The sequence below is a fragment of the Syngnathus leptorhynchus genome, chromosome 11, assembly GCF_054491065.1.
Source record: "Syngnathus leptorhynchus isolate UIUO chromosome 11, UIUO_Slep, whole genome shotgun sequence".
In the NCBI taxonomy this organism is placed as follows: Eukaryota; Metazoa; Chordata; class Actinopteri; order Syngnathiformes; family Syngnathidae; genus Syngnathus; species Syngnathus leptorhynchus.
The window spans coordinates 8079344-8103724 of NC_141205.1; the positions used below are offsets into that span (position 1 = coordinate 8079344).

The 24381-nt window shown below is 43.9% G+C and overlaps 8 protein-coding genes across 8 annotated transcripts; 5 read left to right on the forward strand and 3 right to left on the reverse strand.

The window, feature by feature from the left end:
• The first annotated feature begins 708 nt into the window (after positions 1-708).
• Positions 709-2097, forward strand: ora3.1 (olfactory receptor class A related 3, tandem duplicate 1). Its single transcript, XM_085924390.1, has 4 exons — positions 709-966; positions 1038-1301; positions 1507-1746; positions 1885-2097. Exons 1-4 carry the CDS (start codon positions 709-711, stop codon positions 2095-2097), a joined length of 975 nt encoding a protein of 324 aa, XP_085780516.1.
• Positions 2098-2193: 96 nt separating this feature from the next.
• Positions 2194-3489, reverse strand: ora4 (olfactory receptor class A related 4). The gene is made up of 2 exons (XM_085923874.1): positions 3403-3489; positions 2194-3174 (listed from the first exon to the last, which is right to left on the reverse strand). Exons 1-2 carry the CDS (start codon positions 3487-3489, stop codon positions 2194-2196), a joined length of 1068 nt encoding a protein of 355 aa, XP_085780000.1.
• A 756-nt stretch (positions 3490-4245) lies between these two features.
• fndc10 (fibronectin type III domain containing 10) lies at positions 4246-6007 on the forward strand. The gene is made up of 2 exons (XM_085924778.1): positions 4246-4311; positions 4409-6007. Exon 2 carries the CDS (start codon positions 4494-4496, stop codon positions 5367-5369), a length of 876 nt encoding a protein of 291 aa, XP_085780904.1. The 5' UTR covers positions 4246-4311; positions 4409-4493; the 3' UTR covers positions 5370-6007.
• A 932-nt stretch (positions 6008-6939) lies between these two features.
• On the forward strand, positions 6940-11418 carry ssu72 (SSU72 homolog, RNA polymerase II CTD phosphatase). Its single transcript, XM_085924287.1, has 5 exons — positions 6940-7204; positions 8025-8168; positions 9424-9563; positions 9634-9752; positions 10728-11418. The coding sequence occupies exons 1-5, from the start codon at positions 7125-7127 to the stop codon at positions 10827-10829; spliced, it is 585 nt and encodes a 194-aa protein (XP_085780413.1). The 5' UTR covers positions 6940-7124; the 3' UTR covers positions 10830-11418.
• A 165-nt stretch (positions 11419-11583) lies between these two features.
• On the reverse strand, positions 11584-15554 carry atad3 (ATPase family AAA domain containing 3). The gene is made up of 16 exons (XM_085924286.1): positions 15205-15554; positions 14716-14792; positions 14527-14628; positions 14407-14466; positions 14251-14320; positions 14018-14183; positions 13856-13925; positions 13602-13757; positions 13475-13531; positions 13285-13410; positions 13090-13214; positions 12945-12996; positions 12791-12861; positions 12538-12705; positions 12240-12348; positions 11584-12164 (listed from the first exon to the last, which is right to left on the reverse strand). The coding sequence occupies exons 1-16, from the start codon at positions 15389-15391 to the stop codon at positions 11745-11747; spliced, it is 2016 nt and encodes a 671-aa protein (XP_085780412.1). The 5' UTR covers positions 15392-15554; the 3' UTR covers positions 11584-11744.
• Positions 15555-15881: 327 nt separating this feature from the next.
• Positions 15882-17482, reverse strand: mrpl20 (mitochondrial ribosomal protein L20). The gene is made up of 4 exons (XM_085924874.1): positions 17271-17482; positions 16993-17103; positions 16673-16750; positions 15882-16442 (listed from the first exon to the last, which is right to left on the reverse strand). The coding sequence occupies exons 1-4, from the start codon at positions 17355-17357 to the stop codon at positions 16269-16271; spliced, it is 450 nt and encodes a 149-aa protein (XP_085781000.1). The 5' UTR covers positions 17358-17482; the 3' UTR covers positions 15882-16268.
• Positions 17483-17802: 320 nt separating this feature from the next.
• sdhb (succinate dehydrogenase complex, subunit B, iron sulfur (Ip)) lies at positions 17803-20474 on the forward strand. Its single transcript, XM_085924872.1, has 8 exons — positions 17803-18015; positions 18517-18650; positions 18822-18907; positions 19028-19164; positions 19529-19645; positions 19725-19826; positions 19899-20021; positions 20092-20474. The coding sequence occupies exons 1-8, from the start codon at positions 17944-17946 to the stop codon at positions 20170-20172; spliced, it is 852 nt and encodes a 283-aa protein (XP_085780998.1). The 5' UTR covers positions 17803-17943; the 3' UTR covers positions 20173-20474.
• A 507-nt stretch (positions 20475-20981) lies between these two features.
• On the forward strand, positions 20982-24366 carry mfap2 (microfibril associated protein 2). Its single transcript, XM_085924470.1, has 9 exons — positions 20982-21017; positions 22302-22363; positions 22500-22547; positions 22631-22657; positions 22808-22897; positions 22977-23018; positions 23095-23182; positions 23502-23575; positions 23642-24366. Exons 2-9 carry the CDS (start codon positions 22333-22335, stop codon positions 23746-23748), a joined length of 507 nt encoding a protein of 168 aa, XP_085780596.1. The 5' UTR covers positions 20982-21017; positions 22302-22332; the 3' UTR covers positions 23749-24366.
• Positions 24367-24381: the final 15 nt, after the last annotated feature.

A 24381-nucleotide genomic window follows, 5' to 3' on the forward strand; every position in this document is an offset into this window, starting at 1 on the left:
TTAAGTTTCATATTTAATGATTAAAAACAGGTTCAAGTCATGTAATGCATGCAAATGTAAATTGCACTCAGATTAAGTTGTCTGATTAAACACGAGTAAAGTGCTTTACACATTATTACCTTCATCAACCACTCTCGGTCGAAAAAGCTCATCCACCATCACATACTCCACATTTACAGCAGACCTCGACTTCCTTGTTGTTATGGCGTTTGCTTGCTTATGGCGCCATCTAACGGCTGTTGTTGAGAATTACAAGAAATGGCACATAATAAAATGCGCTCACTTTCAACACTCAACACTTTCACACACTGAAAAGTTCTTTACACTTATGCTGAGAGTTGAGACGGGATCATTTGAATCTTGATGTGCTTGACAGTTAATATGATTTTCTGAGTTGGGTCATAATATCATCAGGCTTCCTCTTCCCTGAGGACGATACAGTGCAAATGAAGCATTTCATTCAGGGTGAGCTGATTAATCACTTGTGGTTCATTAACATGTACCTCGAGGTCCCTGAGGGCCAACATCCTTTTTCCTGTGACAGCCTAACAAGGAATGACTCAAACAGCCTCTGACCCTGACCAGGAAAGACACTTTGGATGACATCACATTTTCATGATAAACAGCAGGAATGAAGCTGCAGCATCTTTTGGTGCGTGAGATTATTTTTTAGCAGGATTTTGACAGATGAGGAGAAAGCGGTTTACAATGGAGGACGACATGGAGCTGGTGGGAATGGGACTTCGTGTCTCGGTCTCCCCGATCCAGATAACCATGTATATTATACTGGTGCTGCTGGGAATACTGGGTAACACCACGGTGATCGGGGTGATCGGTAGGAGCGTGTTTGTGGAACGCAACCATGGACAGAACTCGGACGTCATCATCATCAACATGGCCTTGTCCAATTTGTTGGTGTCAATCTTGAGGAACACACTGCTGATCATCTCAGATATTGGACTGGAGGTAGGTGGATGTCTATTGATTTCCATGGACGGGATTTGATCTGATCACTTCATTGTGCACGTTTTGCACAGCTGTATTCATCGAAGCAGTGGTGTCAGTTTCTCATGGGCGTGTGGGTGTGGATGCGTTCGGTCAACGTGTGGTCAACGCTCTTCCTCAGCGCCTTCCACCTTCAGACTTTAAGACGGGTAGCTCCCAATATCGCAACCCTTCTTACATCTCGGAAAGCTCCTAATATCCTCCTTTTCAATCTGGCTATGATCTGGTTTCTCAACTTTTTATATTCCATTCCTGCATATCTCTTCTCTACTAATGGAAATGTGAACACCACAGAGGTGAGCGTCTGTTTAATTTTAAAAGATTAAAATCACGCCATTTTAAATGAATTTATTGAAAATATTGTATTGTGATATTTTTAATGTGAGTTACAATCGACATAAGACTTTGAGACATTTCACCCTCTGTGAAAAATTGAGATTTTCATTCAAACAGGGGTGTGTAGACTTTTTATATTCATCGTGGTTTGCCTTTTTGAACCAGACGCTAATGCTGGTGAGCAGCACAACACGACCCTTACTGGGCTGCGTGTGGAACTTCCCTTATTCCTTCAGTGGCTTGTCATACGCCACCACCTCCATGGTGATCCACGAGACCCTTCCTATCATCCTGATGGTCTTTACCAACGTTTGCTCGCTGTACACACTCTATACACACGGCAGGGCTTCGGTGAAAGACGTGCCTGTCACCAAAAGGGTGCCAGCTGAGAGACGAGCAGCCAAGGTGGGAAGTGTTTTTGTTGCAAAACGGGTATGACGGTGCTAAGAAAAAATACTTTTAATATATATATCTATATATATTTTTTAATGTGTTTCGATGTGACTTAAGCATTTTGGGCATACTTCCCTTTTTTTTCTCCAGGTGATTCTTGCCCTCATCATGCTTTTCATCGTGTCATGGGGCACCAGCATAATCTCCGTCAACTACTTCAATTACAACCGGGGTTCGTCGGCAGAATTTCTGCTGGTCATCGCTCGTTTTGCCAACATCATCTTCATCGCCTTGTCACCCATGGTTCTGGCAGTGGGCCACCGCCGACTTCGTGCTTTTATTAAATCTTTGATCTTCAACTGAAAGGCTGCTGGCAAGGACAAAACCATCATTGGCATTCACTGAACATTTCCCCTTATTCTATTTCAATGTGTGCAAAATACATTCAATTTTCTTCCTCTAACACTTTCTGCCATGACTATTTTTCCTTTCTTTTTGAACAACAAAAATGATTTGTTTTTCCCTTGTTCCTTTAGCCCCGCCTTCATTTTGTACACGGTGCCGTTTGAGATTTTTCAAGCATCTCGGTATCATTCCCACAATTCTCCTCCTCAACTTGCCGTGCCCTAGGGCCACCACCATTGGACAGAAGCCCACAAACAACGAGGCAGAGAAATGAGCCACAGTCAGCAGGCCTTCGGCGTGATGGCCTCTGTTGTGGTTGTAGTAGGTCACCGCGGCAACCTGCAGCACCCAGCACACCACGAAGAGGGTCACCATCAACATGATGACGTGAGCCGCCTTGCGTTCGCCTGACACGTGTTTGTCCAGCTCCCCGTGTTCTCCCCCCGCAGTCACCGCCCTGATGTGCTTGGCCAGAGAGTGAAGCGTAGCCAAGTTGGTGCTTACCATCAGCACGAGTGGCAAGACTTCATTGAAAGCCAGTGAAATAGAGGCAAATACCGCCCCCTGCTGGTTGGAAGGGAACTCCCATATGCAGCCCAGCAGGGGCCTGGTGGTACAGCTGATCACCATCAGCTCCACGGTGGCATTGCTGTGAACGTGAGTGCTGTAGACCAGCGCAGGGGTAGAAAAAGCCAGGTTGGCTACCCAAACTACTCCGAGGATTATCCAAACGCGCCGTCTCTCCCGCTGCAGGGCCAAAGGTCCGAAGGTCACGCGTTGTCTCTTTAGGGTGGCGCAGTGGAAAATGCTGAGCGCCAAAGTCACCCAGCAGCCCACAGCTCGCCACCACACCCACAGCAGCATGAAGACTCGACACCAACCTGGAGAGAGACTCACATCCAAGCCCAAGTCTGAGACAAAAATGGGCACGGTACGGAAAAGTGAGGTGAGGAGGTTGGCCAGTGACAGATGGACCAGTATCGTGTCTGAGGGTGGAAGCCTCCGAGATGGAGTCTCAGTGGCGGCTTGGACGACCTGTGAGGAAAATAAGTGGAGGATTAACCAGAGGTGGCAAAAGTATTCACACTGTGCTCAAATAGTGGAGATAAAAACAAAATATTTATAAATAAATCCGCTCTCAAACGCTGCTAGCATGTTTGCTGAATACCTAAAACGACGTCCCATTGAAAAAAAGATGCTACTTAAAAAAAATGCTCGTTAATAATGTAAACCACATAACAAGACAAACTTTAGTTTTCTTACCACAAAGATGACCAAGAAGTTCCCCAGGATGCCGCAAAAGACGAGCATCCCAAACAGAATAGCTTCTACGGTGAGCACGGCCGACATGGCCTGGCGTGCACGCTCACGTTTTTGTCATGGAGGTTTCATGTCATCTGTGAAAGAAGCTGATGCTCCTCTTAAGCTTTTATATACGCACACAAAACTTCACGCTCGCTGACAATGCTTCAAGGTTCATTTAGTTTCATGCGCAGACATATTCCGTCACGCTTTTCCACATCACCAAGCAGCCGCCTGAAGATCATCTCAGATTTAAGCAAGTCAAATTAAAATGCAGCAATGTCACTGACTGACGAGCCCTTCGCAATCTTTTTGTGACCTCTAATAATGTCCATTAGTTATGTTATAAAATTTCATGTGAGACTGAATTCACTTATGACCCCTCAGGGTAAGGAGGCGCTGATCAGCATTTTCCTTTTTTTCCAGTCAGCAATTCATCACTATCCCCTTGGGGCTAATTTCCTTCCTTGTATCTCTCCAAGGATCAAATGGCATATTTTCTGCTTCGCTTTTTCATGACACATACACATTATTAGTGTATGAATCTTTTTTTGCAATTATAATAAATAAATTCCTTGTGTATGTGTGAGTAAGTCGAGGGGCATCTGGGCTCTGAAATAAAATTTGGGATGCTTCGCACCTTTCCTACGCCCATGTGTGCTGGGGACTGCTTTGATTTTTTTTTTTTTTTTGCCTTTGCGTGGGATTGTGACTCACTCGTAGAAGTGTTGATGGGCCACATTTTTTTTTTTTTGCACGCGTGCACTTTGCGGCGCGCGCCCCTCGCGTGCACACGCCAACGGCGGACATCAGAGCTGGAGCGAAAAGGGGAAGACGTCCGGCAGACCCACTGGCGCCGTAACCCAGGAAGTAAGTGACGATCTTAAATGGCGATTGTTTTTTTTTTAATATATATACTCCTTTCTCTCTGGTTGTATGATATCTGTCGCTGATGCTTCATCCAAAGTGTCCTCGCTCGTGGACGCTTATCCCTCCTCCACGCGGATGTTGAAGCAGAGCTGATCCGATTTATGGCCGTCTGAGCAGAGGAGATGAGCAGCCAACAGCGGCCATCGGTGCTCGCTTTAGCAGCACTGCTGATCTGCACAGCACAGCACAGGACTCACGGCAACCATTCAGCATCTTCATCATCATCATCCCCATCAGAGGTGACAGGCAGGGAGGATTCTGGGATGCAGCGCAGGTGGCTCAAAAACCATGGCAACAGCAGTCAGGAAAGCGGGCCGTGGCAGAAAGCTTCGAGCCTCAATGCTTCTGCTGTGGAGTCGCTCAAGTGGAGCTTGCCGAGCGGGTCGTCATCACCGCTATGTGCCTACCAAGTCTTAGAGGGGGGCGTCGGGGGGCCGCTCTGTTTTCGACACATGTTGACGGGCTACAAATGCCACAAGGGAGACTGCAGGTTAGCAGTGTCTACAGGGAGCCTGGTTGCCAATATTCTCATCAATGGCAGCGTGCTACTTCAGTGGAGCCAACGGGGGGAGGTCAAGGGGGTTCAGAGGTCACCTGCTTGGACAAACTCGTCAAATAGTCTTTTTAGTGGCCGGCGCCACAGACGGGGAGGGTACGAGTTGAGCTGCTGGTGGAACGGTAGCTACACTCAGTTCGAGTGTGCCGGGGTCCATCTGGGCTCCGGGTGCAGGGATTTCCTGTTGAGCGAACTGCACGAGAACATCCCTTACCGCATCTGCCTGCGCTCCGCAGCCCAGAGATCGGACCACAAGGACTGTGTGGAATTTATACTGCCGCCGTCCGGGATGCAAGATATAGTGATCGCCATGACGACAGTCGGAGGGGCCATCTGCGTGATGTTAGTCATCATCTGCTTGCTGGTGGCGTACATCACGGAAAACATCATGAGCCCAGCAACACAGCACACGTACTCCTACCGCACTCACTCACGTCACTGAGGCTCGACCCGAACACTAAGGTCTAACATGACCTCGCCTGATGACCTTCATTTCATTGTCCAGTGTGTGTGTGAAGCACAATAGTGTCTCTGAAACAGACCAAACTTTCAACCTCTGCAAACAAGAGCTAAACCAACTTTCCTAATCTTGCACAGAGTCAAATACATTCCTGTTGAGTTTTAATGTGTCGTTTTCAAACTGTTAGCAATTTTGGGGTAGTCTTATAGTATTAGAAGAAAAAAAAAACTCCAAAGGCTTGTCCTCATTGCTTGAGTTCTATGTGCTGAAACGGTTTTGATGGCTTTGTTGCCCAAAAAAAAAATGTCATAGAAAATTTAAATACTGCTTTTGGTGACATTTGGGCATTGACATACATGTGCCATACACATCTTTTATTATTATTGTACTGAGCAGCTACAACAAACAAATGATACCATATTCCCATATATACCATATTTCATGTATTTGCCACCACTGATACACTTTGTTGTGACAAAAATAAAAAGAGCCAAAGAAAACACAAAATGTACTTGAGGGATTCATCTTGAAGTCTTGTGAATTCATTTAGAGTCATTTTATCCGAAGAATTTAGGGTAAATTCCTAATTGTACAATCTAATGGTATTCAACTTTGGAGGTTTAACGACACTTTACACCGAGTAGAAGGTGATCCACTAAGATGTGTTGTTTTCATTGGTTTGTCAGTGATGAATAGTGAATTTGTATATTAGCTGCAATATACACTAATAGAGTAAGTGATGAAATGCTTTGAGTGTATCATTAACTGATGTTCACTCACACAAGTGTCCCACTACCTTGTGTCTTTGTAACAAAACAAAAAAAATACTGGTGTGAATTACATGCGTCCATCAGACTTGTTTTGTGACATAAGTCTGCATACATATGATGTATATCATTTGGTAAAGGGCAATACAATCACTAAATATTATCCACAAACGTTTGTATCCTGCTTTGAGTCAATAAAGTATCATGAGATTATTTACATTATTTTACAGCTTTCCTTTATTGGCTTTGCATGAAAAGGTGGCCATGTTGTCGACTTCATTAACTCATTAATGACGTTTGATAATTATGAAATTGGTTTGATTGGGTTAATTTCTGCGTATCTTGTGTTTACTTGAAATATCATGAAAGATGTTGCCATCTAGAAAACAAATTGATATTCTTTCTTGGTAACGTTTATTAGGTTTGAAACAATTTTATGACGAACATTTATTCAACTTCTTTTTTCAACTTTGTTGGAGCATAACAAACAGATTTAAGAAATATAAGGACCATTTGTAGCGCTCAACAAAAACGCAATAACAGTCAATTTGATAATCAATACAAAAAAACAGAAATACAAAGGAAATAAAAAATAAAAAAAGATCAATAAAACAAAATTATACGCAAGATAGAAGAATGTTACGTTGTCATATGCACGAGGCATAAATTGTTTTTAAACGTCAAAAATCAAAGCAGACAAAGATTTACACTGACGTCACAAAAACGTTTGAACGAAGCCACGCCCTCTGATGACGCAGTGGAGATAAATAATTTTCCGAGCGCAGAGTTTCCGCCATTTTAACTTCCTGCTTTCACAGGAGAGCAGTCCCTCGAACAGTATTCGTAGCGCTTTACGATTTAGGTTATTCGAAGGGGGTTGTTTTGCTTTTCTTTCTAAAAAGGGCGCAAACAAACGATACTAACCGGTTTCCGATCGTTTTAGTAGGTTAGCTTCAACCGGGGAGTCGCGATGCCGAGCCACCCGCTGAGAGTAGCGGTTGTGTGCTCGAGCAACCAGAACCGCAGTATGGAAGCGCACAATATCCTCAGGTAAACATTGGCCACCAGGGGAAGACGACAACGACGCGACGACGACGTGAACGAATTGTGCCTTATCGCGTCGTGTTTGTCAAGCTGTCACGACGCGAGACTTGCCGGGCCTCTGCAGACCCAACAATGGACTCAAGAGTGCAGAGTCACGCCGGATGTCGAGCTCTTCTTTTAAACCTTGTTTCCAGGCTTAATTGTTAATTGAACACAGCCTTTTAATTCCAACCGAGTCCGGGATTTCTAAATACCCGGACGCGTTGTTGGAGTTTTCTTTTTAACCGTTCATGCTCACTCACAGAGCGCCCTCTAGGTGGAAGAATTCCGGAAGAAAGAAACTGCAGCTGCGCAGTATTTGATGACGTAACTGCTCAGTGCTTCCCCCTTTGGTCACGAGCGTTATTGTATTGACGTGATGACCTACGGGACGTCATTTGTGCATTTTATTCAATAGCTCTTTTTTTTTAAGGTCCATGTGTATATGATCTTTTTCCTCTCGAGTTAAAAAAAAAATCAGTGCACCAGTAAGCTCGTGAATACCTAATTCAATCCCCAAGCCTACTAGTGCACTGCAAAATAAATGCTCAAACAGATTTGACAAGCAGTTTGAACATTTGTTATTCAGCGTCAGGTCCATTTAGGTTCACAAAACGTTTATTATAACAGGTATTGCGTTTAGAAAGAGATATTGCATTCATTGGAAAAAGGGTGTGTAGCTCTAGCAGTGGTTGCTTGTCTTACTTATTGAATTTCAGTGAGTTTTTTGCATTTTCATTTAATTGATTTGTTCCCCTCCCCCCTCTCTTATCTCTGTTCTCTGCAGTAAACGTGGATTTGAAGTGCGCTCATTTGGGACCGGTACTCACGTGAAGCTGCCCGGTCCTGCCCCAGACAAGCCTAATGTGTACGACTTCAAAACGACATATGAACAGATGTACAACGACTTGGTCCGCAAGGACAAGGAACTGTATCCCCCGTCTTACACATGCACACACCATCAAACACATCACGGGCTAAGTATTTCATATGACTCATTACGGATATCAGGAAGGTGGACGCAACTGAATCCATGGGTAAATGGCATGTCAAGAAAATCTTTTTTTTAGATCTGTAACAATGCACTTTGCTTGTTGTGTTGAAGTAAATGGCAGCTTGGTTAAAAAAAAAAAAAAAGAATAGGTGGAGATGAATGAATGATGGCATTAGATTCAGTTTTTAAAAGTCGATTCCACATTATAGCAAGGTGTCCCCCGTAGATAAAAAAAAATAGATATAAAAAAATCTATTGATCTTGTGCTTAATTACACGCTTAGAGGACACAACTTAAGGGATTTCTGCTGCACAGAGTTTCAGGGGCCTAGTCAGCTAGTCACTGGATGTCATTAGACTACGTACCTAATGAAGTGTCTGCTTATTGTGCAGACTGCACCAAATTTTTTATTGGACGTCCAGGTGAAATTTCAGGAGGCACATTCACCTCTACAGGAGAACCTGAGAATTCACAACTGTTTCTAACTTGCTAAAAATGAGCTGAATGGCAAAATTCACTTTTTTTTTTTTTTTTTGTCCCCTAAGGAGGTCTTCTACTATGCCTTTCTGTGGCTCTTCCAATCTCCCTGTATTTCTGTTGGAGCCCCCTGAGGACACTTTAAACTCAGTGGCCACTTCCTGCTTCAAGTCTCGCAGCGGCGAGGTACCGTTTAACCATTGTTAGCTGTCTTGGGCTCATGATGGCAAAATATGAGCAGCAATTAGAATTGCCCCATTCCTGGACTAAAAACCTTTGCGGTTTTTGCTCTTCAGCTGCTCTTTATAGAACAACGTTTTACATATGTGTTCAAAATTGAGGTTCATGCTGAAATTTCACCTAATTGAATATCCCTAACATTTTGTAATTAATGTATGGTCAGTTAGGTTAGGTGTCGGATGGCTTGTTGGTGCTCCTAGTAGTAAAAGTTCAAAGTTTTACAATAATTAGAATAGCTTATAGTAAAAGTAGACGTCATTGATTGGTCTTAAACACTGACATCACATTGTCCTTTCATGAGGATTACGCAATTGCCTCCATTGGCTGCGTATGCTCGTGTTTACCACTAGAGGGTGCTGTTGCTCACTTGAAAATGACTGACTACACATGACCCAGTAACTAACGGGACTTCGAATGCTATACGCAGTGTCCGTTTCAGGCTTACTATGTTCCTTGACCCAACCCCCTGGCTCAGATACACACAGAACGGAATCCTCCACATGCTGGACCGAAACAAGAGAATCAAGGCCAAGCCGGAGCGTTTCCAGAACTGCAAGGAGAAGTTTGACTTGGTCATCACCTGCGAGGAGCGTGTCTACGACCAAGTGCTGGAGGGTGAGCCAGGCTTTTTTGTGTGCATGTTTTTTTTAAGTGCCCCACTCACATTTAGTGGTTGATTTGCCAGATCTGAACTCACGGGAGCAAGAGACCATGCAGCCCGTGCACGTCATCAATGTGGACATTCAGGACAACCACGAGGAAGCCACGTTGGGCGCCTTCCTCATCTGCGAGCTGTGTCAATGTGTGAGTGTCTGCTAGGCGGAGGCGTCACTCTGAAGAACACTTTGGTTTGGAATGACTTGCACTGACCAGTTCAGCACTGGAGCACTTTCCTACTCTTTACACTTGAAGCCCATTCCTATCAAATATAGGAATCCTATATTTATTTTTTATTTTTAAAAAGCTCATAATGCTCACTTTTGTTCAGAACAAGAGTCACTCGTTTTAATGTTGAGATTGTTTACATGTGGCGTTGTCACGAACACAAAATGAGCATTACAATCTAAATGCACCGTTTTAGGTGAGTGAGAAAAAAAACCTGGTTGTGTAATAAACCTTTTGTCAATCTCAAGTGCAACTGAGCAGAGTTTTTAGTACACAGCTTGTATTGGGTCTCATTGTATCTAATGAAGAGTCCAGCGAGTGTGGCTAGATTATATTTGTTAGAATCAATATCTACCTTGTAGGATGTTGCTGAAGCATCTTGTAAGCATCTTCAGGGGTGATGAATGAGGGGTGAAATGTCCACTTGGGGGTCTCGGAACTGAGTGCAATGATTCTCAATGGGTGACCTATTTTGCATGGAAAAAGAAAAAAAATCACAGGGCTGTTTTGTAATACCAAAATGCATATTCAGGCTCCTAAATGCATATTTATACCCAAAAAGGGTTCTGCCATAGAAAGCCCGACCTCTCTCCCTTTTCAACATTTCTATAGCGCTTATCCTAGTCGTCGGGATGCATGTAAGCCTTCAATGAACCTCAAGTACATGTTTTTTTACAATGTGGAAGGAAACCCGTACAAGCTCCACACAGGAAGGCTGAAGCCGGTATCGGAACAAGTCATCTATTTGGCTTATTTTTAACCTCCGTTTTCCATTCCGTATTTTGGAGCTCTTTCGAGAAGATTTCCACAATCATGGCACCAAAATTGAATATAGGTCATTCCTTAATTTCAATCCCTATTTTTTTTAAGCCATGTTTTTCTTCTCTCGCACAGATCCAGCACACAGACGACATGGAGAACGAAATTGACGAACTCTTGCAAGAGTTTGAGGACAAGAGCAGCAGGGCTTTCCTTCACACCGTCTGCTTCTACTGACGGCCGCAATAATGGCACGCGGGACCCCGCAAAACAACAGCAAATAACGTGACAGTTACATGACAGGCTCGTAGAAACGCACACACACACACACACACGTGCAGAACCCCAACGAAAAATCCGCACGTGGTCGGCTTCCACGAAGAGCTGCTCCTTTTGCCTTTTTATTCCTCCTGATCGAGGGCAGCCACGCCTCCTCATGACACCCCGCTCCCATCGTTTTACTGAGTTCCCCTTGCAGAAACATCATTTTTGTTTTCTCCCCACCATGTGAGCTATTGTTGAGTAATTTGTTCAATTTTAATATTATTTGACACCTGGAACTCTAGATGTGTTTTATTGAACCAGGCGGAAGAATGAACCGAAGAGAATGCTTTGTTTTGTTTTAGGTGAGTTAAGTTTATAGGTTGAGCTTGTTGAATAAGTTAAGCTCGACCTCTCTGTGACAATGTATGCTGTTGACTTGATACTCAAATGTGGATGTCCTTCAGGGCATTTTCTTTTTTTTTTTCATGTGTAAAAATGATGCATTGTCAGCTCAGAGTGCCTGATTTGTACATAGAAATATACTAAATGAATCTAAGAACCATTTGTGGCTTTTTTTTTTTTAGGACTTGCAAACACTTTTACTTTACATGGAGCACAGCATTGTTGGAATCGCTGATGAGCACATGTCAACATTCATGAAGGGCAAATAAGTATCTTTATTATTCTAGCAATGACAATGTACACGCAAAGCAGATGGATTGGTTAGTGATGTTAAAAACATACTTTAATCAGACTTTACTCCATTATGTTGTTACAGACAAGTACTCCTACACAGGTTAGACAGTGAGGTCCAACAAGTGTGTAGACATTTGCATTTGCGGGACATGATTCTGCTTTTTTTTTTTTAATTCATGGAAACAATCTGACTCAAACTGGAGTTCCATCTTTTGGAGGAGAGTCAGCCTTGTCCACTTTGTTTTCAGCATTCTGCTCTAAACTTGCTTTGCTGGCTTCTTCACAGTCTAGACTGGCTGAAGGAGAACTTTGAGACTCTGCTGTCCTCTCTTGAGGTAGACTGTCCTCTTGTTGCTTCATCTCATGGACTAGGAGTGGGGCGATTACCTCCTGAGCCCGAGGTGTCTCGCCAGGCGGCAGATTGAAGCCCATTTTACCTACGGAGCTACTAGCGGCGCCCCCTGCTGGCGGAGTCGTGAGGGTCTTTGGCTGAGCCTCTTGTTCCGCACGCAGCCAGTCCATCTTCTGCTTGTGCTGCTTGACGGCGTCGTCCACGCGGGCGTCGATCATGGCCTCCGTCAGTACGCCGTCCTCAGAGGAATATGCCGCTGCCTGTGAGGACAGGTTGTTTGCGTTACAACTGGAAACACCAATAACGGGATCGTTCTAGAACTTTAAAGGACACACCTGCCAGGCCACTCCCAACTTGGAAATCTCTCTACCGGACATGCCCTCTGCCCGCTTAGCTATCTCGGAGCATTTTTTACCATAGTCAAACTGCGCCAGCTTCATCCTCCTGCAGGAAGACAAGCAGGTGAGTTTTGAAGGCAAATGAAGCCTTTCCTGGATATTTGATGTTTGTGGATTCTTGGGGTTGGTTCAATATGAATCAAAATGGAGTGTTTTGTTCGCAAACGGCTGATCTGTCCACGTGAATGATTTCCTCAGGCACTATCTGTTGTCCAAGAAAATATTCTGTACTCACTGCCTCCCTCCGGTGGCGGGTTCCAGCACATATCTGTCAAAGTACAAGCGAACCAGCCTCTCTCTCTCCTCAAGCCCCGGAAGAGCAAAATTGACTATTTCGTCTATTCGGTCGTTGATGGCCCAGTCAAACTGCTCGGGTTGGTTACTGGCCAACACCAACATGAATCTGGATGGGGAAACAAAACATCAAAAGAGCATAATTTAAAAAAAAGGTGACGAGTGATCCTTTTCAAATACCAAACGGATTGAACCTGTTGCTCTGCTCTCCAGTGCGATACAAGAACGCGTTCAAAGTGGCTCGCAGATCTTCACTGATCTTCTCCTGCAAACGTCAGGAAGATTTGACTGTTTTAAAACACATGAAGTCACAAAAAGCTCTTAGATTGCAAACAACTCAAAACTCACAGTAGACCTCTTGCGAAGGAATGCGTCGGCTTCATCGACAAACAACAGCAGACTGGGAGAGAACAAACCAAATTCCAATCCTTCTCAGAATAAAATGAAACGAACGCATTTGTACGTTTTATTCCCCTGTGTGAGCCATCCTTACCCTCGTCTGCTTGTATTGGCCCAGTCAAAGACTTTATGCATGGCGGTCACGCCATCGCGGCCCATCGGTGCCACATCCCCGCCGGTCATGATTGCATAGTCCATCCCAGAATGCACAGCTAGCTTCTGCTCAAAACAGGCAAACGCTTTTTACGCTCCTTCTCGGTTAGAAACGGCGTCATCATCCAGCACGTACCTTAGCAAAGAGCGTCTTGCCGGTGCCCGGGGGTCCGTACATGAGGATGTTCCTGTAGAGCCCGTTGTTCTGCCTTGTGTTTCTCGTCGCTATGGCAATATCACGGACGCGCTCTTCCAGGGTAGGCTTGAAGGTCAAACAAAGAGTTACGACGAAAACGAGCGTTTGTTGCGGCTGCTTGCGTTCTTACATTGAGCACGACTCCTTCCAAGGCATCTTGAGGTTTGCTCTTCAGCCTTTTGACCGTCTAAGATTGACAAAGATGAAAAACGGTGTCGAGATGAATCACGGAGCGGATTTATCTGCCAAGTAAATACCTTAACCGGATGCTTGATGGCTTCCCCCACGGTGAAGCGGGACGTCTCTCGTACCAAAGACGGCTTCCCCAGTCTGGCTTCGATATAACGACCCGCCACTCCGGTGGCGTTGCGGGCGGAATACACGCCCACCGCTAAAAGGGTGAGTCCGGCCACCTGGTTGCCGCACGGAGAAAATGTTTGGAATACTTTCTAATCATTTGGATCAAATTGTCCAACGTTGAACATTTGAGGCTTGGATTTAGATGACTCACCGTGGCCGTGACTTTATCCCAGTCGGACACAAAGGCTCGGAATCCTTCTCCAAATACTGCGCCTGCTGTCCTAAAAACGAATTTTTAACGATTAAAATTCAACTTTCCTCTTTTGAGAAGGTGCACCTTCAGTATGTCGTAGCCCAAGTTAGCACATCTTACTTGATGGACTCGAGGACAGTCTGTCGGTGCTCGGCGGCCTTCAGGCGGATTTGTTCGCGTATAATGTCGGCGTTCTCTCGCTCCACACGAGCGCGCGCTTTGGACTCGGCCTCGATGCGCAGCATCTCGTTCTTGTGCCTCAGCTCCATCTCGTGCTCGATGGTCGCTATTGCAGGAGAAAATCAAAATGCGTCAATCTCCAATGGCCGGATCCCGGGGATAAAGTCACGCACCTTTCCTCATCGCTTCCTGTTTCTGAACTGACTCTTCCTGCTTGCGAAGGTTGTCCTCATTCAACATTTGCTGAGTTGGGGGAAAAAAAAAACACACAAACTGATAGCCAAACTCTTTACGTCGCAGGAATGTTAAGGTAAATCCGGACAGCTCACCTGTTGTCTTAGCTGGTCCTCATAGCGCTGCCTGGCCAGCTTGTCCTGGTACTGGGCCCTCTGATTAAGACGGGAAGAATTACTTTCCATAGAGGGGGACAAACGTGGCACAAAACTCACCGCTTGATGCTGCTTGGTCTCCTCATTTAGAGTTTTCCTCCTCTCCTCACCCTGGATTTTGATCTGGTCGCCTTTTAGCTGCTCCACAGCTGCTTCATACTCCTGTCGCCGTGGAATAGAGAATACAATGAATGATGTTGGAAGTGGACCAAGAGGGAGTTTATTTATTTATTTATTTTTAGGCTGTACCTTAATTTTGCTCTGGTGTTCCATCTGAGTGCTCTGCTCTTGCATGCGAGACAATTCCAGAGCTTCTTTGGCATGTCCTACATGTGACAATACGGGAAGGCATAGGAGAGGACATCAGAATGCCAATCTTTTTCTTCTGAATGTATTTTTCCTCGCCTAGATGGCTTCAGTCTAGCATGTGAACCCCTTCGAGACATCATACAAGCAAGAGACAAATGAATGTTTAACCAGAAGCAAATGTTGCCTTTTTTTTTTTGAAGGCACATAAATTGGGAGTGTGATGGCAACCTTTAAACTCATGCCTGTGAGTTTGAATGTCAATGGGAGAGTACAAGGTGGAAAAGGCATTGAATTGAATTGACACACAATGCACAAGATGTCATTTGTCGTCTGGAGTTCTGGGCCTCGATATCAAAGAGTCCACTGTACTAAACCTGGAAGTTATCATAATGGCGTTTAGTGAGAAGGCCTTCCTTTCTGAGGACTTACTGGACTTGTCGAGGTCCTTGGCCGCCTGTGCAGCACGCTCCAGACCGGTGGGATCGAAGTTACTCCATTTGTCCTTGGGTTTATCTCCGCCGCCACTGGAGCCACCGGCAGGCGGCGGGGGCGGTGGAACCGGCAGACCGGGAGGAGGCTCCGGTTGCCCCTTGTTCAGGCCGAATAGCCACGACATTTTCGGGGATGAATATGGTAAAAACCGGCCAGTTCTGAGCTGAGAGACGGGAGGAGGCTGCAAAAGATCTGTCACAGTGCTTCCACGCGCATGCTACGGTGGAGTTCTGCGCATGCGCAGTAAAGTTGGCCGGTGTCATGAACTAACAACGACAAGGATTGGCTAGGATTCAGTATTCTTTCTGTTCAGTGGTTATTGCGTGTGTAGAGGTCATACAGCGGACCCCACCCAGACAGAGTACGGCAAGCGTAGTGGGACAAACGTAATACTACCGTTACGTTAGTATATAACTGAACATCAGGCTGATTGACTGAAAGTCAAACATTCGACTTTGTGGATGCCCTTGGTCGTGTTGTGCTCGGTAGCTGCTTTGTTTGCACATCCATTTAATTAATATGTCACTCTGTTTTCGACACGGAGTGTGAAGCAATTTCACAATAGTATACTAGTGTTAAGCTGTCTAATACAAACTGCCCTTTAAAATGCACAATTTTCAAATGTTTATCAAAATGTTTAATAACTGAACATTCAAAGGACAATCATAAGAAATAAATATTTACACAAGGAGAAAAATGATGACTAGACATTTCAGGTTTGCACCATCAAGAGTCGTAATTGTTGAATTGAAGTAAACACGTGATTTGATGTGACATGAAATTGTTCCTAAATACAATTGCAGTGTGAAGGCTTCTAAATAAGAGTTGTAAAATTTCACCATCTCATCATTCACCAAGAATACACTTGTATTATTGATAGTTTCACAAAACAAAACTTTTTAAATCCCTTATGCTGCAAATGACAACGTAAAAAAAACTAAATTAAATACATTATGTATCCATTTAACATTTCCACAGAACTGGGGCCAGTAGTGCATCCATTACTGTTGCACAACAACGCGGGAGAAGACACCGGGAGGTTCCTTGCCGTCACCCAGCGCTACAAAGAAGCCTTCTTGCTGCCGGGTCCTGGCAAGCTTGGCTAAGGCCAGGAACGACCGAGGTTCTGTGATGGCCAGGTCGCTGATAACACGTCGGTTGAGTTGAACGCTGCTCTGTAGATATAAGATCAGACATAACATTAGTATTGCACGATCTAATGAGAGCCAAGAAAAAAAGCTGTATCATACTTTATGACTTTAAAAAGATAACGGTGGTCAGTTTTCATTGACAAGAGTCCTACATTTTGTATGTTTATGGTTTTAAGTTGTATTTGGGAAAAAAATGGAACAGTTGTGAGTGCTACTTCATGGAGTGAAAAAAAAACTTGAAAACTAAGATAAACCTTAGTCAGGTTGCACATGAGCACAGGATACTTCAATCCGTGCTCCCGGGAAGCTGCAGCAATGCGGGTGATCCAAAGCTGAAGTAGGAAAAACAAAATGAGGGATGATTGTTTGATCCAAACCCACATCAAGTAATCTAGCTGCCTGCAATATGCACTATCACACACATTCCCACATTCACTCACGAGATACATACAGAATCCCAAAAAGTCTTCATTTAGATGCATGGATAAGCATAATTTGTTGATAGAAATCTTGTCACACATTCCAGTGGGCTGTTCCCAAAGCGGAGTTCAATAACGAAATATGAAGATCTCACCTTTCTAATGTTGCGTTTTTTCAGCTTGCGTCCTTTAGTAGCGTAAACAAACGCCCTCGTGACAGCTCGTACAGCCAAACTGTAACAACGGTTCTTTCTTCCTCTGAAATGCTACAAAAAAAATAAACAAAAAAACGTCAAGAATATATGATGATTTCGCCCATTTTAGAGACATCTTTGAGTCTCGGCGCGTCATTCCTGGGGACTACTAACAAGAGGACGATCATAGTAACGTGTAACAAACGTGAAACAGTAACTTGAACACGTTGCTGTCTTACCCGTGCATGCTTTAGAAGTTCTTGAACTTTCCAATATCTATCGGGCCCACGGCTTCTAATCCATCTAGACAATGTCAGGAATACCATTTTTGGATCGTCAGAGAAGTCTTACACAAAACGAGGCCACGGTGTTGAAATGACCTTACACTAAAACCACGCGCTACACTGTGCGTTACAGAGACAAGCTGCACGCAAATTGCACGACGAGGCGCGCTTGTTTTATACCATGAAATCCCGTAAAACAAGTCAGGTGCTAACTGTTTTTTAAATTAGATGTATAAATACATTCGGATTGGGAAATCAGTTTTGTGCATGGTAAATTCATTGCATTCATTATTATTCAATGCAACAGATTGCCGAAAGTGCAAATACCCCGTGGAATGGATGAAAGAATGTTCAGTAAACCCCCGCTATATTGCAGATACCTTTTAGAGTCCCATTATGTTTTCATGTTTTTATTCTTTATATTGATTGCAAAATACTTTTGCTATCCATTGCTCTTGTTCTCCCGCAATATATTGAGTTTATGTATTTTATTTTTTTGCATTCGATGTTTATTTGTGCAATCTGGGCGATGCCGTCAAACAACGCAAGCGCTCTCATCTTCCACGTGACATTGCCGCGGTGCAATGTGGGACATCGAGGAAGTTAAGGTCAAAATAGAAACTCCAAAATGTCCGTAGGTAGTCTCACGTCCTTGAGCCGCTGTGGTGTGCTGACGTTCCGCTCCTCAGCCGGTTCAGTGGTATGTTCATAATTGTCAACAAATGTCTTATTTTCCATCCCTCCAAGTTAGAGACTATGGCGTTGAATTTGTGTAACTCGGATCAACCGTGGAATACTGATTAGGCTGCCTGCTACTAGCCATTAGCTAACTACCCTAAACTTCTTTTTAGCTTGACATCATTCTCAATATTTATAGAAGAAACAGTAGGGGGAAGACAGAATTTGAAATTCATAATAATTTTTTGATCTCCAAATAATTTGACAATGAGGGAATATTAAATATGAATATAATTTATTGTTTTCTTAGCCTATGTGCTGTCTAGACACCAAATTAGCACATTATTTGTGTTATTTCTAAACCCTAGTTTTAACAGATAATGTTTTTTAATGGCGTGTGGAGGGATATTGTTTGAATGTAAAGTATTAGTCTTGATTCATTCAGAGTTGGTCTTTAGTGTATCCCACCGTTTACTTTTTATAGTTGCTCATTTGTATTAAGTATTGCGCAATGTCATGACAGGCGGTGCGTTACGCACAGACAGCTGCTGCTCCAGCAGCACAGCCACGGGTTAAGAAGTTCCAGGTGTACAGATGGGACCCAGACACTCCAGGAGACAAACCTCGCATGCAGACCTTCGACATCGACTTAAACACGTACGTAGGTGACCCAGATCCCAGTCTGCGACAGCTGCAGAGCATTAAGTATTGTCCTAAATACATTAGAACATCTAAATTTGGTCTCACCTAGAAATCACCCTGATGAACAGGTTGCTTCGAACGTGCATGACCTTTGACATTTCAAATCTTTCTTTATCCTTCCTGCAGATGTGGCCCAATGGTACTTGACGCGCTAATCAAGATCAAAAATGAAATGGACCCTACGTTGACGTTCCGTCGTTCCTGCAGAGAAGGTGTGTCTTTTGAAGATTCAAGTTTGCCATCACACCATAAGCATTGTGTCTCTGTTATTCCCGATTGTTTTTTTGGGGGGGGGAAAGAACAATAAAGAAAACCTTGTAAATGCAATGCAGGTATCTGTGGCTCGTGTGCAATGAACATCAATGGTGGAAACACGCTGGCCTGCCTCAACAAGATTGACAGTAACATCAGCAAACCGACCAAGATTTACCCCCTTCCACATATGTATGTGGTCAAAGATCTGGTGCCTGTAAGTTAAAATCCTTCAAGCAATGAATATTTAGTAGAGAGACGCATGCAGGCTGATAACTATAGCAATACTGAAAAGTATATACTCTCAATCCTCTTGTAAACAAATAATGGAGTCAGTTGTGAAACACATGTCTCTATTATACCGCCCCCCAGTGGCCAAAGTGTGCATGCTTGAAGCAGTAGCGCAATGTCCACTGAATTATGGTAAAAATGATTACATCTCAAAAGCCTGATGTGTTAGGAAAAATGCAAACAATTATATTGGTAACAAAACTACATTTAGGTACACATAAAGTAGAACATAATTTATAGATTTCAAATATTAAATAGGCAATATTTCAAGTAACTGTTTTGCTCCACAGGACATGAGCAACTTCTACGCTCAATACAAGTCAATTGAGCCCTACCTGAAGAAGAAGGACGATTCTCAGGAAGGGAAGCAGCAGTACACGCAGTCTGTGGAGGACAGACAGAAACTGGCAAGTCCTTCCTCATTTCTGCTTTCACAGCACAAGTCTAGTGACGCTGGATCTCACGTCTTTTTTTTGTCTCCATCAGGACGGACTGTACGAGTGCATCCTTTGCGCCTGCTGCAGCACCAGTTGCCCCAGCTACTGGTGGAACGGGGACAAATACCTCGGACCTGCAGTGCTCATGCAGGTATGTCCTACGGAAGAACATTTCGTCTCGTGCATCTGAACGTGGTGTTCACTGTCTGTCGTTTTTTTCCAGGCATATCGTTGGATGATCGACTCGCGGGACGACTTCACGGAGGAGCGTCTCTCCAAACTCCAGGATCCCTTCTCTCTGTACCGCTGCCACACCATCATGAACTGCACCAAGACGTGCCCCAAGGTAACACGGCTAACCTTTGGACTAAAGACAACGTGACACTTAACTGACACTCCCCCTGTTGTCCTCACAGGGTCTAAACCCCGGGAAAGCCATAGCGGAGATCAAGAAGATGATGGCCACCTATAAAGAGAAGAAAGCAGCTGCTGTTTGAACACTCAGGTGTCCTGTGTACCATATATCATTAAATTATGTCATTGATTCCAAAACGTGCTTCTTGATGTCTGTTGACTTTGTACGCTCATCTGAATTGCACATGTATCAAATGAGAGGCTTGTCTTTGGTTGTACCATAGCAGCTGTTTTTGACATTTGTCTTGAGGGTGTCTGTCGGACATAACTGCTTTTGTTTTTTGACTTTGCAGCTGCTTGGGACAAAGAGTGTGAATGTTGTTTTTTTTTCAGATCGTACAACACGCCCTTTTCCTGAAAATAAATCTTATGAAAATGGCATGCAGCTGCTGTTTTGTTGTTGTCTTTTGTTCGGCCGGGGGCCGAGTGGAAGTGGGTTTCGAAAGAGGGAAAATTGACACGTAATTGTCAGTCCCATTTATGTAGAACAACAGTAAACACGTTCATTCGAAACTATTTTGCTGCGGCACATAACTGTCATGAGAAAAGACAACATTGTTCGGAGTGAGTTCAGATAATCAGCGTTTTTAACTAAAATGAAAGTTTCCAAACAGTGATTCTGAATATGCAAATCGAACAGAGGATTCAATTGGGATGAGGTATGGACCTAATGACTATAAATATTTTTTTTATTTTTAGTTAATTTACCCCAATTTATATTTGTTTCCAAATTGACTGATTATGGTCTTGTCAATGAGCTGCTTAGGTGCAGCTTTTTGGTGCATCCAGATGCGGGGCCTGCTCACGGGAGGCTGGACGGGGAGGAGACTCCACATGCGGGGTGGTGCAATGTGGCGCTGCAAAGTCCTCCAGCACTCACGGGGCGCATAAAGGTGGAGGACAGTCGCAGCACATTGATCCAGTTTTGGTAAGTGGGCACTTTTTATTTATTGTTTTTGCTTCCTCTCTTTAATCTCATCTGCATGCATTTGTAGTTTGTCACGTGCTTGACTAAATTGCGGCTGGAAAACCAAATCAATTGATTGTGTGTGTTTTTTTAAATAGATTTAGCTTCTTCACACTGCTTTGCATGGAGGTGCTGGGGTCATGTGGCCGTGTGTTTTCATTGGGGAGGGGGGGGGGGGGTGCTGAGAGGAGGGGCTACAGTTAAGCCCCTACTAGTTTGCCAAGGGGGGAAAACTACCAGACAAGGGGTCAGTGAGGGCAAATAGATGGGATGGGAGGGAAAGAGATTTTTAGTCAGGTTTTAATTCATTTAGTTAGAAATTACAAAGAAAAAGCTTCAATTTCAGAGTATTCAGGGGTTCGGTTTCTGTCCTGAGAATTTAGTTCATAAGTGTATGTGGGGGGGGTGTATTGTGGAGGTCTATGGTGAGGATGGAGAAGGGGGGGGGGGGGGTTAATAGCTCCCAGATGTGTGCTGTAAAAGCATATGGCCTTTGATGCCACTGTGATGCACCATTGGAATTTCCCCGTCTGTTTACCTTCGCATCTCCTAAAATTGGAACCTATGCTAGTGTGTCCAAAACATTCGATTTTACTTAACCTGTGCATCGCACAATTATAATAGAGTCCAAAAAAAAAACGTTCCTAAACTTGCAACAAGCATCCAATGAGGAGGGGGAAAAAAAAAAAATCCCAGATACTTAATGTAGCGTAGATGACGTACAGTATAGTGGAGAAACTGTAGGAGGAGCGTTAAGATTTTTCCACATTGTAGAAAAACAACATCATTAGTGTTAGAAGGAGGAGACAGCCTTAGATTGAGTTCAATGATGTCATTCACGTAGGTTCGTGCCTTTTGCTGTTTTTAGGTTCTCTATTCAAACAGGAGACCATTTGGTTGCATGAAGAAAATGAGGGGGGGGGGACAAAAGGGAAATGAGGGATGTGGACGCAGACGGCAAGAAGGAGGGAGGGAGGGGGTGATGAGAGAGTGGGTGACGGGGTCCGCTGTTTCTTTTCCTGGAATGCAGCCCCAGACTGTCTGCTGCAGAGAGAGGGGGGGGGAAAGTGGGAAAACAGAGCGATTGTTCTTAGCAAGGAGAGACTTTCGACATTTTTTTTTAGCTGGGGCCAGTAGAGGGGGGTGAAGGGGGCTGTGTTGTAGTTAGGGGGGGTCACAAAGGACACGCAGACAAAAATCAAAACTGCTGCTGCTCACGTTTATCCATTTGGATTTTCTCCACAGTGAGAGTCTGATTTCCTCCCAAAAAGCGACCATGAGAGCCCTCCTCTTGTTCTGCATGCCAGGTAACGACACCTTGTCCCTAATAAAGTGACAGGAAGGGCCAAAAAGACACTTGGTACACTTGCAAAATGAAATGAGATTCAAATTGAAATAATCATAAAATATTGTTGATCACTCCTGTCTGCGAATCATCAACAGTTGTGCTGCTTGCCCAAGTTCAGTACCAGGAACCAATTCCTTTTTTTGGTGAGTTCGCAAAATACAGTCATCAAAATTGATTCCACAAATGCTTTCAAAAGTATTGATCTATGTGTTCTTTTCTTTTCTAGAGGACTACGGTCCTGATTATTTCCCAGGTAAAGCATATTTTGAATCAATATAATCATGATGTGATGATATTTCACTTTTGATGCTGTATTTTCACCAACAATATTATGTCCGAGTTTCAAATTGTCATTAAAATTGTGCAGGTACAGAAAAAAAAGAATGTGTTTCCTTCTGTTCAGAGAATTCATATTCTGAGAATCACGATTCTGCTGCCGGAAATTTCCAGCAGCAGGTTCGAGTGGATCCCGTGATCCGTCCAGAAAAACCAGGTACTATGTCTGCTAAAGCTTTAAATTTCCATCTGGAAAAATGACTCTGACATTTCTTTTCTTTTCATATGGATATCAGGCAATGATTTGGAGACGGAGCCCACAGAGCCCGGACCTCTTGGTAAAAAAAAGAGAAAAAAAATGAAAGTTGGTGGAGGAATTTGTTTTCGTAAACGTTGTGTATGTGGGACTTCCAGATTGCAGAGAGGAGCAGTATCCCTGCACCCGACTTTATTCCGTGCACAAACCTTGCAAGCAGTGCCTGAACAGTCTCTGCTTTTACAGGTAGGTCGCACGTGGAAACGCTTAACGACAATGAGCTATTCAGCCGAGCATCCCCAAACCATGTCATTATTTATTTTCGATTTATTAGCCAGAAAGTCCATCTGAACTCAGTCAGCCAACACGGCCTCAAGGATTTTCAGTTTGGATAGAAATTAAATAGTCACAGATGCAAACGCCACACAGACCAATTTAGTTCAAAACCTTCCATCCACAAATCCTTAAGACCACTTCTTGATTTAATCAACTTTCAAAATGACACAATCCTTTTTCATCAACAAAATTTCATCCGGATTTTGGATCTCTTTTGTTGTTTTTGCAGTCTGAGGCGTGTGTACGTCATCAACAGGGAGGTGTGTGTGAGGACCGTGTGTGCGCATGAAGAGCTGCTCAGAGGTCAGTTCGTTACATTTGTATTTTGAATCTTGTGTTCTGACCGGGAATTAACTCGCCTGCGTGTAGCGGATCTATGCCGGGATCAGTTTTCGCGCTGCGGTGTGGCGGCGGTGAGCGGCCACTGCGGGTCCGTGGGGGCGAGCTGTGGGAAGAGCTGTGGTGGTGGTTGCTGATGGAGACCCCCCTTGAAGACACTCAATCCACTTTTCTCCTTCCTTACCTTAAGCAGTGTTGCCCAACCTTTCTTAACCCAAGGCACATATTAGCGAATAGAACGTGGCTCACTGAAAAATGATGACCTGCTCATAAATTTTGTTTGGCTGTCATGATAGGGTCGCTGGTATAATAGATCAACAAATTTCTACTAAGTCAGTCATATTTTTGGGATTGATCAAATATTTCTTCTCGTACCATTTTTCACGCACCACCTTTTGCCCCGCCCCCCCCTCACATGTACAACTGTTTGTATTGGATCAGTATACTCCAAAGAATGTTTGATGATTGTACAAATCACTGGTGCTATAAACTCATCACACTGGTGCTGTATTAGAGATACGACTAGCTGCGGAAATCTCTTTTTTTTTTTTTTTGGCATACTGTACCGACCGTATTAATCGCTTGCTTTCAAAGTTGTTTTCTTATACTGTACTTCATTCACTCAAAGCAGTCACTGACATCAGCCAAGAAGATGACCTCAGCTTTTTGAGCAGCAAGCGTGCAACAAAATGCTTTGAGAAAACTTCTCCCAAAGCGCTATACTGCTGCTTTGAAAAAAAAAAATCATGATTAAAAGATAATAAAAGATA